This window comes from Sminthopsis crassicaudata, chromosome 2 (genome assembly GCF_048593235.1).
Source record: "Sminthopsis crassicaudata isolate SCR6 chromosome 2, ASM4859323v1, whole genome shotgun sequence".
Taxonomy (NCBI): domain Eukaryota; kingdom Metazoa; phylum Chordata; class Mammalia; order Dasyuromorphia; family Dasyuridae; genus Sminthopsis; species Sminthopsis crassicaudata.
The window spans coordinates 281,601,099-281,617,260 of NC_133618.1; the positions used below are offsets into that span (position 1 = coordinate 281,601,099).

The 16,162-nt window shown below is 33.5% G+C and overlaps 1 protein-coding gene across 7 annotated transcripts in view; it reads left to right on the top strand.

The window, feature by feature from the left end:
* The window catches only part of PRKD1 (protein kinase D1), a 397,745-nt gene that overhangs the window by 193,755 nt on the left and 187,828 nt on the right, over window positions 1–16,162 (top strand). For 6 of the 7 annotated variants that reach the window (XM_074289587.1, XM_074289589.1, XM_074289592.1 and 3 more), the window contains exon 2: window positions 14,097–14,235. In XM_074289587.1, coding sequence (XP_074145688.1) covers window positions 14,097–14,235 — 139 coding nt within the window. Of the gene's footprint in view, window positions 1–10,786; window positions 11,498–14,096; window positions 14,236–16,162 lie in introns of those variants that run through there. The other variant, XM_074289593.1, reaches the window with a different exon arrangement.

A 16,162-nucleotide genomic window follows, 5' to 3' on the forward strand; every position in this document is an offset into this window, starting at 1 on the left:
ATTTGTATGTATTGAAAAAAAGAAGGGATTCACAGGATTTGAAAGGGATCCATGACACTAAAAAGGTTAAGTTTCACTCTAGATTGTTTTCCCTTTTCATTCTTCTTAGTTCTAAGATTTGAAAGCCCTTGAAGATAAAAAAGAACGTTTGAAAGTATGCATCAATGGATGAGTAGTATCACTTTCTCTAAATGAAAATCTAGTATAAAAAGGTAGTTTTTTTTGTTTTTTTTTTTACAGGAAAATGATAAGCTGAAATAAGCATGTGATTCACTATGGAAACAGTTTGGGAATCTTTGTAAAAGAACACTATTATATATAAAAATGAAGAGTAAGAAATCTAGCCTTACTAGATTTGAAGGAAATTGAGGAGAATGAGAAGGAAAATTATGAATATAAACATTGCTTAATGACATATAGTTTATAGGGGATAGAAGCCAGTGAACAAAGTTTAAATATTAGATTTACTTTGAGAATACAGACAATGGAATAGATTTTAGACTTTTCATAGATTATTATTATTATTATTTTTTTTTTTGGTAATAGACTAGGCAGAGGAAGAGAATTTACTGAAGGTGACTATTTTTTACCTTGGTAATAAAGGTGCTTGAGATTGATAGAGGACATGATATTGAAAGTTTTTTAAATACAGTAAGAACCTTGAAGTGATAATTATTCCTCTAAGTGGCAGTATTAGAGAAGTTGGAGGAAATATAAAAGTAGCAAAAGTGGAAGTTTATGTAGTTGTTGAGGAGTTTGACTCCAAAGCTAAATGTGATCTGAATATGTTCTTTATATAGCAGAACAAAAAATACAGCTTCTGTGCTAAGTGTATGTTCTTTTTGGTGTGTAGCAGGGAAAAGAACAGATGGCATACTCTGGAAAGAGTGAAAAATTATAGGCAGAAGATCTGAGTTCAAATTGTAGCTCTTCCATATCATGTGTCTAACTTCTTAAGAAAACAACCCTCTCTTGGCCTTATATTTATATAAATATAAAATCTGGAAAAAAGGAAAGGACTTATAGATCAATCTACAAGGTTTTTTGTTGTTGTTGTTGTTCAGTCATTTTGATCATGTCTGACTCTTCATGACCCCATTTGACAATTTCTTGGCAAAAATACTGGATTGGTTTGCCATTTCTTTCTCCAGCTTGTTTTGCAGTTGATAAAACTGAGGCAAACAAGATTAATTGGCTTGCCCAGGGTCATATAGTTTATAAGTATCTGTAATCTGATTTGAATTTAGATATTCCTGACTTCAAGCCTGATACTACTTAACTGCCCCTAGTTTTAAATAAATCATTTAAAAAATGTTAATAGAGGGGCAGCTAGGTGGCGCAGTGGATAGAGCACCAGCCCTGAAGTCAAGAGGGCCTGAGTTCAAATTTGGTAGCAGACACTTAACACTTCCTGACTGTGTGACTGGGCAAGTCACTTAACCCCAATTGCCTAAGCAAAATAGTAATAATTAATTAATTAAAGAATCTGTTGCTTCTAAACGAAACTGGCTCATGTAATTCCTCTATGAAGAAGCCTCTTACAGATCCAGATTAAAAAACAACATTAAAAAGCTTCTGTTAGAAAATTTCTTAATAAGGTAAATCTATTATACTAGTTAATAAGTAATTCTATGAAGATGTTCAACACAAAAGGAGCCAACAATGAATGGTGTCAACGTTGATGTAGTTACTCAATAATTATAAAAAGAAAAGGTCATTTGTTTTCTACTCTACTGGGGAGAAAAAAAGAAATATTGTACTTTATTTTTTGTTTCTTTTTCTTAAGTTTACAATTAAGGGATGTTGCTCATGGAGAGCAGTTATTGTGTTGATTGCTTTTCATGCACTACCTTTGATGATATGAAGTGGTCATACAAAACGGCACATTCTACTTCTGCCCTTTTTGTTTTGGAAGGGTGTAAAGTATAGCATATAATGTTAGACTTTTTCCATATTTTTTTTTAAGTTTATTGAACTGGTATTTAAAATTGTATTATGGGATAGAGGGAGAATATCTTAGAGAATGAATGAAAATTAAGTGAAACAAACAAAAAACATGAATTTGAGTTAACAAAATGCTAATCTTTGTGGCAAATTTTCTTTAAAAATCATATTGTGGATAGACTTTTCACTCTTCTTGATAGCAAGCAAATTAGCCATAATGGCAAAGGCCCAGTTTTTAAAGGCTTGTCTTCTTTATAGAAGTACATACAGTATAACCAGTACTGGTTAATTATAATGAATTTTCCATAAATATTGGTTGATAGTTTTGAGGAAGAATGGAATGAGGACTCAGTTTCAACTTGTCATTTCAGCGGATACTGGAACTAGGGTTTAGGTTTTAATTTACAGTTATAGTCTTAGAGTTGCCAGAAATATTGAGGGGTTAAATGACCAGTTAGAATGTCTCAGGGACAGAACTTGAATTCTGGTCTTCCTTACTTCAAGTGTTGCTCTCTAGTATGTTGTGATATCTTTTGACATATTGATTAATGTATTCTTTATAAGATTGTAGGATCAAAATTTTTAAAGGTGGTAGAGCACCCTGGAGGAAATCTAGTCCAAATCCTTAATTTTTCAGATGAGGAAACAGACTTTATTAAAGTGAAGTGATTGTCCATATCCACACAGTTAATAAATATCAGTGCAGTTCTTGAAACCTATATTTTCCTGGCTTTGAGTTTTGGCCCTTTTTTCACCATATTATGTGCCTCCCTAACCCATCTTGTCACAAGACCTCCATATAATACCTTGTGTTTCATACTAATAGATTGTAAACCCCACAAAAACAGGCATTATTTTTGATCTTAACTTTATATTTTACTTTTGCCTAGCATATTAACACACTTAGGGTTTTTATTTATTTTTGTTTGTTTGTTTTTGTGTTTTTTGCCTAGGAAATTGTTAAGAAATGTTTGTGAGGATATGTATGCTGATTACTTTTTGGGATTTATAATTTACCATTTCTAATTCTGTTCGATATTTAGGAATGGACTTATGATTTGATTGGCAAAGGGTACTGTCAGATGTTGGGAAACTCCTAATAATATTGATCAACACTTTCTATGCAATTTACAGACTTAGTTTTCTAAAGTATTGATAAAGAACTGACTTGCCTAGCTTCACAGAGTCAATATATGTCAAAAGCAAAACTTGAAATTAGGCCTTTTTGGAGCTGGCTAATTATTCATGACATTGTGCTATCTTACTGCTTTGTACATTACAAGTGTTTAATAGCTATTAAATTGAGTTAAAAATTGACCATTGGGTAACTTGCTCAAAAATTGCTTTGGACCTCAACTATGAAAAAGCTCCCTTTGCTACTCTTACTTCACATCAGTCAGGCTGGATTTCAGCTACTCATTAGAACAAATATTTATTCCACTAGAGAGCACATTGTCTGGCTAGCCTCGAATTTATGGTGAAATGTAACTGTGAATTGTGCTCTGTGGTCCAAAATGCCAAATGATACACACAGTGGCCCAGAGGTTTCCAGCACAGGGTAGAATTAAACTGCTTAAGACCAATGCAAGGAATTGTTGGCCATATTTTCACAGTGGCCAGTTTTGTTAGAACCAAACTTGTAGAGAGCTTGAAATCACTTATCTCAGATGTTTGAGCTCATAACAACAAAGCCTCTGAAAAACACATAACTGATCTTGTAATAAGCTCCAGCTGAGTTTACAAGCTCTGAGCTTTTCTGAAAGCCTGTTTAGCTTAATGAGGGTTTTCATATTTCAAAGCTCACACACCTTCACATAAAAACAGATGATTATGACCAAATGAGGGAATGTTGTTCCTTGTATGTTTTCCCCCCAATATGTTTTCCCTCTTGGTTGTCACACATTGTTCCTGTACACTTTTCACCTTCTAGACAGCATTTTAAAATAGAAGTTTTGAATGTCTGATGTGTATGGTTTCTATTCAAGTCGAATGTTATGTTATATGAATAGGAAGATTGAGAGGATCTCTTTCACTTGTTAACAGTCAGAGGCTGATAGATGTATGTATGTTCTGTACCCCAAAAATGGTGTTTAATCTGAAATTTTAAAAAATTACACAGATTTTGCTGCCATGACAACTGTCTAGTGATTGAGACTGGACTGTTATGGTGACCTCTGTGGCCTTTTCTGCATCATTCTAAAACTCTTTTCTAAAGGGCCAATTAAGTACAAGATGAATCTTTATTAATGGATAGCGATAAGCTTTGTCTCTAAAACAGTAAGATGAACTTGTCAGGTGGTATCAGCTATACATTTTTTTAATCATAGCCTGCCATTCATGAACTGGATATATAACCTTCATCAACATTGATACCCCTTTCTTCTCTTCATTCTTCAGTTTTTTGTTTTAGGAAATCTTTTGTATCATGCATGAGGTCTTTGTATTACTTTGCCTGCTTCTATTGTTCTTCAGAATGCTTATCTGACTCATCACTGGAAAGGAATTAGCTATAATTAGGTTGCAAGAAGTTCATAACCTTAATTAAACAATAAAACATTGATTAACATTATACCCTATGGTCTTTAAATGAGGAACAAATTTCTTATAAGAAAGTATAGCATAAGGATATTAGAGATGCCCGACCACAATAAGAGGCCCACAAGATTCTGATGACTTGCATCATAGAACAAAGTTTAGAATTGTTTTTTTCAGAGCCAGCTAAGAGAAAATGAGGCATTAAGAGAAAGGTCACTCTCTAACTTCTTATATCTCCTTTCCTTCCCTTATTCCTATCATGGTCTCTTTCTCTATTTCATTAATGGGTTTATAAAAATAACATTTTATTTTAAAACTAAATTTTGCTTTAAAAAAAATAAAACTATTGATTTATTTCCTAACCTAACTTAAATTCCCCCTCAATTTCTTTCCCCTTCAGAGTTTATTTTTGCTTGGATTTCTTTTCCTATTGGTGATTTGTAGTGTTTTTCCTATGGCGGCTAATAGTTTGCCATCCTTCTTTTAAGAACTGTTTATTCATGTTCTTTGATCACTTCTCTTTGGGAAATTGCTATTGATGCTATATATTTCTGTTTGTGTTTGTATAATTTTAATAACATGCCTGTCTTTTGTCTATACCCTATTCAGTAAATTCCGGTAACTTTCAAAGGATCAGATATTAAACCCTCATTTTGGTTTTGAAGGCCCTTTGTTTATATCTGATCCCCCTTCATTTTTTTGATCAAGTGGTACTGATTTCCTTCATCTTCCTTGCCCAAGACTCTGTCTCTCAAATCTGAGCCTTTTTCCTAGCTGTCCCACATACCTGGATCTTTCTCCCTCTCCACCTCCTGGCTTCTTTCACATCTCAGTTAAAGTCCCATTAATTTTTTTCTATATTTCTTTAATATTAGTTCCTTCCTTCTGAGATATCTCCAATTTATCCTGTTCATATCTTGTTTGTACATAATGTTTTACATGTTGTCTCTCATTTAAACTATGGTTTCCTTTAGAACAGATAATGGATTTTTATTTTTTATTTTTTTTTTACTTTCTTTGTATCTACCAGTAAGTTGCACATAGTAGGTACTTAACAGTTGTTGACTTCAATTGACCCAAAATAATTATACAGAGAATAAATAAAAATAAATACAAGATAATAAATAAAAGGAGGTTTGGAAAGGAAGGCATTAGGATTTGGGGGAATCAGGAAATGTTTCATGCAAAAGATGGTTCTTATGCTATATCTTGAAAGATGACAGGGATTCCAATTAAGTATGTACTTGAAGAGGAATTGCATTTCAGGCATGTGGGATGGATAGTTCAAAGGAACTGATGGGAGATGGAGAATTAGAGAAATAGCAGTTTGGTTGAATCACAGAATAAAGAAGGGAAACCTTTGTACAATGAACCTTGAGAGGTAGGTGGTGGAAGATTGTGAAGGGCTTCAAAAGCTATAGAGGATTTTATATTTTATTCTACCAGCAGTAGTAAACCATTGGATTAGACTAGAGGAAAAGAACAATCTAGTTTTGAATTTAAGGAAATTCATTTTGGGAGCAGTGTGAAAGATAAATTCGAATGAAGTTTGAAGCAGGGAAACCAATTAAAAAGCCATTGTAATAATTTAGGCTAAAGGTCAGAGGAGCCATTAAGTAAGGTGGTATCTATGTAATTAGAAAGAAATCATCAGATATGAGAGATGTGAAAGTAGAAATGTCAAAAATTGGCAATTGAGTTTGAGTGTCTCTGGGACATCTTGTTAGAAATGTCCAGGAAGCTGAAGGGTAAAGATGGAGCTAAATATATAAATCTATTAATCATTGGTGTAGAAAGATTTTAAAACCCAAGGCTGATGAATCGATCTCTTGAAAGAAGGGTAAAAATAAGGAACCATGGTCAGAGCCTTGGGAATCCTTATAGGTAGAGTGAAGAAAGTCATATAGGAGAATGAGGAGATGATAGTGTCCCCCAAAAAGTATCTCCTCCTAACCTTTTCTTCCTCCCTCACCCCTAACTAAACTTGACTTAGCTATGAAATTTTAATTAATACCTCCAAATATTCCACAAGGAATTAAAGATCATATGGACTTCATCATTGCATGGAGCTTTGGGCATGTGAAATATCCCTCAGTTTAGAATATGTTTATAAGCAGCAGTTTTTGCATATTTATTATGTCCCACTAGGCCTTAGAAGACCTTATAAGAAGTTTTCTTCTTGGGAAATTAGACAAATTCCAATTTGTGGATTTTGTAGGTGATATGCTGGTGGTCAATGGAAAATATGATGAAGTGAATCTGAAAATACATGAAGAAGAGGGTAAGGGAATATGGAATAGAGAAGAAAAGGACTTTTTTGTAAGGGTAGGAAATGAGATGACTAGAGGAGAAGCCTGGAATCAAAGGAGAAACAAAAGACTTTCTGTGAGTCACATATTTTTCTTCTAGAATTTCAGCTTCAATATAATTATAGTTTTCATAAAATTAAATGTGAAATAATAATAATAAAAAAAAAAAACTAACACAAATGAACCAGGTCTTTCATGAAAAGAACTGCATGAAGCATACATTGTTCTCTAGGGAAGTCAGAGATTAGCAACATAAGACTCTCCTTACTTTTCCTTTCCACTATATAATGTTTTTATTGGAGAGATTAAAAAAAAAAAAAAAACTACATTGTTTTTTTGGCACATTGGAAGCACTGACATCATTTCAGCTACAATGTTTATTTTAAGGAGGCAGAATTTCCTACGTAAAGTTTAGAGTTTGTTTTTAGGTACTTGTTGCCACAGAGGCTTCAAGAACAAGATAATTCCATGTATTTATTACTCTCTCATTTTGGTTCATGCTTATAGCAGCTTTTGGGCCTAAATACAAAAAGATTTTTGGGGGGAGGATAAGGAAGGGAAACCTCCAGTAATGACCCTTTTGGGGGGTATGGGTTGTGAATTTTGTTGTTATTGTATTTTGAGTACTGTACCTATGATTTTCTATATAGAACTTCAAACAACATAACTCCCTTTATAAGTGTACCTGTCCAGGGTCACATATAAAAGAGGTGTTGGGGGAGGATTTTTGAACATAGGACTTAGATATTCTAAAGTTGACTCTGTGACCCATAATTTCCTCCTATTAGATTTAACTTGAAGAAAAATTCTGAAGATGTTCATAATTTGAACATCTGGAAGATAGATGATATGGTCATAAGTGTGATGAACTTGGAGTCAGGAAGACCTCACTTAGAATCTTATTTCATATATTTACTAGCTATATTATCTTAAGCAAAAACCTCTTTTGGCTTCAGCTGCTTCATTTTTTCCCTCTAGCTCTCTTTCTATGTTCTAGTGATGATCTTGAGTAGCCACCTTCAGTATCTATGAAAATGAAATGCTTTTTCTGTTTTCTCCAATTCATTCATTCATTGCCTATTAAGCTCAATTTGTGAATATGGCACTGTGGCTATCAAGATGTATATTATATACTTCTTGCTAATTATCTAGTAGGGAAGCAATATATGTACACAATAATTATGATAACTGACATGATGTTTAAAATTATATATATAATCACATTTGACCTTTACCAAAAACCTGTCAGATATATACTATAGGTATTGTAAAATTTCTGTTTTATAAAGAATGAGCAGTTCAGAGGGGTTTAAGTGAGTTGCAGATAGTCACAGAGGCAATAAATAGCAAAAACAACATATAAACAAAAGTTCCTGGTTCCTAAACTCTTCATTTTTTTCCATTACAATTATTGATTGTAATATAAGGGAAAGTGTAATAAATGTAAAGAGATGTTTTAATTAATGTACTATAGGAAACTGAAAGAGGGAAAGGTCACTTTTTGACTGGGAATTGTCAAGGAAGGTTTTGTGGAAGAATTGGTACTTGAGTGAGGAATTAAGAAAAGTTATGTATTTCAATGGCAGAAAATAAGGGGGTAAGATAAGGGGGTATTATCATAGGGGAAGGAACGAACAAAAGTATGTGTATAAGAAAGGGCAGGATGAGAATAGAGGTGAGGGATAGAAAATTAGTCTTGTGTGTCTAGAACGTAGAGTGCATGAAAAGGGGAATAATATGAGATGAAACTGAAAAATTATGTTGGAGCTACAATTTTACAGGAACTTGAATACTGAGATCAAGATTTTTCTACCTCCTTACTAAGTATGGGGAAATTCTTAAAGATTTTGAGTGGAAGAGTAATATCATCAAAGCAGTAATAAGACACCAACAATGTAATGGATGTATTCAAGAGAGAATAGACAGAAGTAAGACATTTGAAAGAGGTTTGGCAGTGCAGGGGAGGCAATGAGAACTTGTGATAGATTGATTGCAGTGGTTGCAAGGATGGATCACGAGAAACATAACAGGAGTTGGCAACTGGTGGATTGGCTGTGTGTGATAAGAGAAAGAGAAGAGTCAAAAAAGACACAAGCATTTTGAGTGAGTGCCTGAAGACCACTGCTACTGTGTCATGTGGAATGAGTGACAGTGGTTAAGAGTAGAGCATTGCATTTCCATGCTTCATAATTTCTTTAAGAAATGAGTTATTGGCTCCATCAGTGTTGCTTTTACCTATATGCTGGGAGTTCAAAAAGAGGAGTTTACTATGGCTGATCCAAGCATCAGCATCTCCTAAGCTTGACTATGTCAATTTCCTCTATAGAAGGGCTTCTTGTGATCCTTCTGATAGTCTGATTAAGCTTTTAGTCTTCTCAGAATAATACGGTATATATACATAAAATTTCAAAGGAAACAAGTTATGTTGATTATATATATTTTAAAAAATGTTTAAAGTTTGTGGGTCCCAGATTAAGAACCCCTAACTTATTAGCAAACATCTGGACTAATTTATCTTGGGTCTCAAAATTTTTTCTTTTAAGGGCTCACATACACACTTGTTTGCTATATGACTTCTATAATTGCATTTGCTTTATGTTCCAGAAAAATGTATTAGGTATTATAGGTATATAAGTGTTATACTTTGTGACAAAATATACAAGTATTAATTTTGTGACAAGTCAGTGATTATGTGTCACAGACAATTGAAGCCACTAGCAGATACCAGCACACGGAAGAAATATTTTTAAGCCTTACCAAGGATGCCCTAATGCTTTGGTGTTCTAGCTTTGATAAATTAACCAAGGGCATCTAATTGCTACTTGGCTTTGCTTTTTAAATGAAGGTCTTTGGATATATACATTACTTAATACCCAGAGGAGTCCTTGTACTTGGGGACAGTCCATGCCAATTGTCCCCAGTATAATGGTACTTTTAGAACCTCACATAGAGCAGATGGGCAGATGGTGGCCAACATTTATCCCCCTGGAGAAATTGAACAATTATTGTGATGGTGGTACATGTGCCCTCCAGCATCATAAAATCATAGACTTCCATTTATAAGTGAACTCAGGACATCTGATCCAATCCTCACATTTTGCAGATGATCAGCCAGAGATGTTGTGACTTGATTACTTATTAAACTTTTCCAAAAAATGAAAGTAATCAGGAATGAGTTTTGGAGGCAATTGGGTGGCACTCATTCTTGGATCAGGAACACCTGAATTTAAATCTAACCTTGGACACTTATTACTGTGGGACTATTGGCAAGTGACTATTTCTGTTTCCCTCAGTTTCCTTAATAGCTCCTACATAAACTATTCACCTTCATTTCTTTGAAGACTATTTTCATTATTTTATGATTCTCTTAGATCTACCTGTTATGTCCTCGACAGATTAATTTAGACTCTATATAGACAAATTCAGTGCCCTAGGCCATAGTAATTCACATGAAGTTTGTTTTCTTTTGTTTAAGTTTAATTTTACATGTATATATTTATATATATCTACCTATATATGTGTGCCCGTTCATGAGTATATGTGTTATCAGTTCATGAGTGGATTATTGCAATCATATTTGTCCTGCTTCCAGTTTCTTCACTCTCCAATCTATCATTCACATAGCTGCCAAAATAATTTTTCTAAATCTTAAGTCTGTCTGGGCCACTTCCTTGCTCCAGAACTTCCAAGTTCTCTCTGTTGCTTCTAGAATAAAATGCAAACTCTTTTTCCCTTTGACATTTGAAGTCTTTAACAATCTTGTGCGAGATGATCCCACTTTGATTAGTATTCCCCTCTTTTGTGTAATATATGATTCAGTTAAACTGACTTTGCTGTTACCCAAACTTTCCATTCTATCTCTTGATTCATGCATTTGCATAGGCCCTCTCCTAGTTTTCCCTATCTCAGTAGGGCTGTATTAGTTCTTCTCCTCTAGTCCTTTGTAGTCACCTCTTCGAGCTTAGCCCACATGCTACCTCCAAAAGGAATCATTTTTTGATGTCTTCTTTTTATTTTCCTATTGCTTTGCATATAAGTGCTTGCTAAATCAATGAATGATGGATTGGCTTGAATTGACTAAATGATTTGTTCTGATTGGAAATCATACCAAAAAATACTTGAATTCTATACTTCTCTCTGGGAGGCAGAGTGATTTAGTGGATAAAGAGCTGGCCTTAGAGACAAAAAGCAAATTCCTGAAATATGCTGGCCTTATGACCCTGATATATCTTTTAAAATCTTAGATCTCTAAACAGATTCTATGACTGTAAATTGCATAATACTTGGCAATCTGGGAACAGCTAGATGGCACAGTGGATGGAGCACTGTTCCTGGAGTCAGGAGAACTTACCAGCTGTGTGACCTTAGGCAAGTCATTTACTTAACCCCAATTGCCTCTCAAAAAAAGCAAAACAAAACAAAACAAAACAAAAAAAAAAAAACACTTAGCAATCTGAATTGCTAGAATGTTCTTCACCATGGATCCTATATCAATGATCAATGAAATCACCTGACTGCTAACAGTCACAGATAATTACCCTAGAAATATTAGCTGTTATACCTCTGAGAAAAGTTATTTTAGATTGATGCAGATATGATTCAAATAATGGCTACCAGCAATTCTCTGTTTTACTGAATACAGACCAAGAGAAAATGACCTTCAACTGCACTAAAGGATATAAGATTAGATATAAGAGAATTTCCTAACAGTAAATACTTAAGAACTAGAATGGATGGGGAAACAATGCTCTAGACTTCTTAAAAGCTGGAGTATGAATCAAAAAGAAAAAAACTATTAGTAAATTTCTAGCTCTGACTTTTTCACCTCATTTGAGTTAGTTTCAAGCCCTTTAAACCTTTTTCATAAGTTTTATTTGCGCCCTAATCAAGTGGAATGACGTCAACAAGCATTTACAAAGTGCTAAATATGCCATACTTTGAATCAAACTCTGGGGATACCAAAAAAAAAAAAAAAAAAAAAAAATGAAAACAATGCCCTTACCTTAGGAAGAACCCTAATGAGATAGACAACATGAAAAACAATGATTTACATGGAAATTAGAAATAGTCTCAAAGGCAAAGCATTTAACACCTGGAAGGGCCAGGAAAAGCCATCTATAGAAGGTGGGATTTGAGATAAGCCTTATAGAAGTCATGGAAGCTAAAGGAAGAAGGGGGTGGGAGAGCCTTTCAGGAATGGTGGACTGCCAGTGGAAAGTGTAGCCTTGATGAGGTCAGATTAGCAATTCCTAGTTTGAAATAAATATGTGACAAATTCAAAATGGCCATTCTCTTTGCAAAAAAGGTTTATTTAGGAGAAAAAGTTACAAACAAAATGAAGAAGTAAAATAGACACTATAAGTGGCAAATATGAAATAGATTTGGGAGAGCAGTAGTTAGCAAGGAAAAGAGTTCAGAAGAATTCATTAAAGGAATATGCCCTAAGCCATTGACTGGCAGCCTAAATCCATACAAGATTGTAGCAGACTGGAATTAGCTATATTAAGGGAATTACCGTTAAAGGGAAGACACAGTGAGGAGGGAGAGAGAGTACCTTATAATGGGCTTAGTCTGAAAAGGACTTAGCAAAGAATTCATCATGAGCAGATCTTTTATAAAGGAGGTTTCTCAGGTGAGGACCCAAAAAGAATTTGGTAGCTCAAAAGGGAGGAATCAAGGAGAAGTCAGATGGAGTGCACCTGGAAGACCAAGTCCCAGACTTGTAAGATATGCTAAACAAAATCTCAAAGGATGTTTAAAGATGTCCAGAGATTTGCTGGATAGACAATGGAGATTTTCATAATTACTCTACCAGACTGTATAGTGTGGGACTTAGTTATATTTCATAATAGTAGATTGAGCTTCTTCCTGCCTAGGGAAAAAGAGTAAGCTTAAAATCCACATTAGTATCTGTGTGAAGAAAAAAAGTGTTGCTAAATTGTTGATTAAATGGAGAGTAATAATGTATAAGAATACAGGAAAGTAGGAAGGAATCAAGTTATGCAGATCTAATGAATATTTAGTTTACACAGTGGATAAAGTTCAGATCATGGAGTCAATGAGACTTGAATTTGAATCACACTTAACTGTAAAACCCTTCATAAATAAAATCTGTCAGTCTCAATTTCCTCATCTATGAAAATGGGGCTAATAATTGCACCCACCTCATAGGATTGTTATGAGGATCAAATGAGATAATAAAGGGAAAGTTCTTTGCAACCCTCAGAGTGCTCTGTAAATGCTATCAGATAGTTGATAAATATCAAACAGAGGAATTTATACTTAATCTTTGAGGTAATGAGGAAAATTAAATCTGGCTGAGCAAGGGAATGGCATTGTCAGAGCTGCACTTTAGAAAAATCATTTTGGCACCTGAGCGGGGCATGGAGTATAGTAAGGAGAAGCTTGAGGCAGGAAAATTAATCAAAGGCAATATTGTAATTGTTTATGAGCTATTAAAGACCTGAACTTAAGGAGGTGACAGTATAAGTGGGGACAAAAGAACATATACATACATATACATACATATATATACATATATATATGAGGTCATGAAGGAAAAAATAAAAAGCTTTAGTAAAAAAAGTAGACATGAGGATTAAATAAACCATTTATTATATGCAGACCATTATTAGGTGTCTGGGCTTTTTTTTTTTAATTTTTATTTTTTTAGCTCTCCTGGGATTTTGTTTTTGTTGTTCAATTATTTCCTTTGTATCCAACTCTTCTCCATTCTATTTGGCATCTTATTTGACAAAGATACTAGAGTGGTAGGGCATCTAGATGGCACAGTGCATAGAGCATAGGCCCTAAATTCAGAAAGATCTGATTTCAAATCCAGTCTCAGATATTTCCGAGCTGTGTAACCCTGGACAAGTCACCTAACCCCAATTGCCTCAGCAGGAAAAAAAAAAAAAAAAAAAAAAAAAGATACTGGAGGGGTTTATCATTTCCTTCTTCAACTTATTTTACAAATGAGGAAACTGAGGCAAACAAAATTAAATGACTTGCTCAGGGTCACACAACCAGAAAGTGTTTGAGGCCATATTTGAACTCAATAAGAGAATCTTTATCCAATACTCTCTCTATACTGTGCCACTAGCTGTTCCATGAGATACTACTACCTTATATTTGTATTCTGATATCAATTTGGCTTATATATATATATATATATATATATATATATATATATATATATATATATATATATATATATATATATATATATATATATATATATATATATATATATATATATATATATATATATATAATGACATAAAGTTTTAATGTCATTTGTGTTTACAGTTTCCTGAATGCGGTTTCTATGGAATGTATGATAAGATCTTGCTTTTTCGTCATGACCCTTCCTCTGAAAACATTCTTCAACTGGTAAAGGCAGCCAGCGACATCCAAGAAGGAGATCTCATTGAAGTTGTCTTATCAGGTAAAATATTTTCTCTTTAGTTATGGTCATACTTCATAATTGAGATTTTATTAGATTTTATGGTCTGAGAGTTTGTTTTCTAACATCCCTGAAACTTCCTTTTTCTTTCTTTTTTAAATGCGTAAATGAAAAAAAAAATGTTAAAGCAAGTTGTTAAGCATTTTCTATGTTCCATGAACTTTGTAAAACACTGGAGATACAAATACAAAAATGAGACTTGGTCCAAATGTTTTCTAAAGATCCTGCTTATTTAATAAATTCTATTATTTGATAAGAATTGGAAGTTGATTTCCAACTTTTTAAAAGATAAACACTACGTGAAACAGTGTATTAGAGAATGTTAGGCTCAAACCCAAGAGTAAAATTGCAAGTCTATTTACATTATGAGCGAAAATAAATTAATTTTGTTAAAATTATTTTAAAGGAAAAATATATTTACCACATCAAAATATGAATAGCAATAGCACTTCTCTGGTTATGAAAGGGACTGGCATCTGTATAAAACCTAGAAGCTAAATATTTTGAGCACTAGAAGATCTAAATAAGGAACCAAGATGTCATTAGCTTATCATGATCAAGTAGCAAAAGAATCAAGTATAGATTAAGAAGACAGTGGATTGCCATGTTCCAGAACAAGACTACCGTACAGGTTAGCAATGAAAAAAGAATGAATTACACCTGTGATAGAGGGAAATCAATCAACAAGAACTTTTCATTTATTAGTTATTTAGTATGTGCCAGGCACTATGCTTAGGCACTGGAAATAGAAAGGCAAAAAACACCTATGCTATCAACTTATATTTTAATATCTATAAATAGGAACATACAATGTATATACATTGTAAAGTGGAGGTCACTTTAGGGGGGAAGGCTCTTGGATATGTGAAGAATGGAAAAGCAGAAAATAGTACTTAAATCTTCAAGGAAGTCACAGATTTAGTGAAACAGAGGTGAAGATAGACATTATTTCTGCCATAGAGGACTGCCACAAAAAAGTGCATAGAGCTAGAAGATTGTCTTGTTCTAGGAATGGCTATTAGGCTAGGATAGTTGGCTCATAGAAAGTATGATTGGGAGTAAGGTTAAAAAAAGACTGGAAAAGTCAGAAAAGGCTAGATTATAAAGAGTTTTAAATGCAAAACAAAGGACTTTTGATCCTGTGGATAATAGAATAGTATTTGAGATTACTGAGGGTAATGGCAAGGGTAGGGAAGGGAATTGATCAAGGTCAATTTATTTGACAGTATAGAACTTATATCAAGAATGTATCTGCCATATTTTTTATAATGAATATAAGAAATGACCATTAAATCTGCCTAAAAGATACAGAGGGAAAATTTTAGGAGACAGCAGCATCAGCACCTGAATTGTGGATCTTTATTAACAGTAGTATCAGCCATTTGCTGATAACAATTCCTAAAAAGGATTTTCACTAAACATTGAGGAATCATTTAAACAACTGGGTTCCCTCCATCAATTTGCGTTTTTCCATATGGCTAATAGAAATTCTTTATTTTAAAAATTAAATATTAATTTAAAAATTAAAATATTAGATAATGCTATCATTTGTATTTATAATAACTATATTTCTTAGTGTGTTTTTCTCTGCTCCTTCTTCTAAAGTCATCATTTATAAGAAATAATAAAAATAAAAATACAGCAAAACCTACATAACAACAAAGTCTAATATTATATGCTGTGGTCCTTACCCCATACTTGTCCATCTATTCAAAGAAGTTGAGAGAAAGTACCTTTTTGATATCTTTTGAAGGGCCTTCCTTGGTCATTATAGTATCAATGATCACTTTAAATTGGTTTGTTGTTATTATTTACAGTGTTGTAGTTATTCTGTATGTTGTTGCCCTTGTTATGCTTATTTTACTTAGAGTCACTTATGTAACCTTTTTTCTACTTCTCTGAATTCATT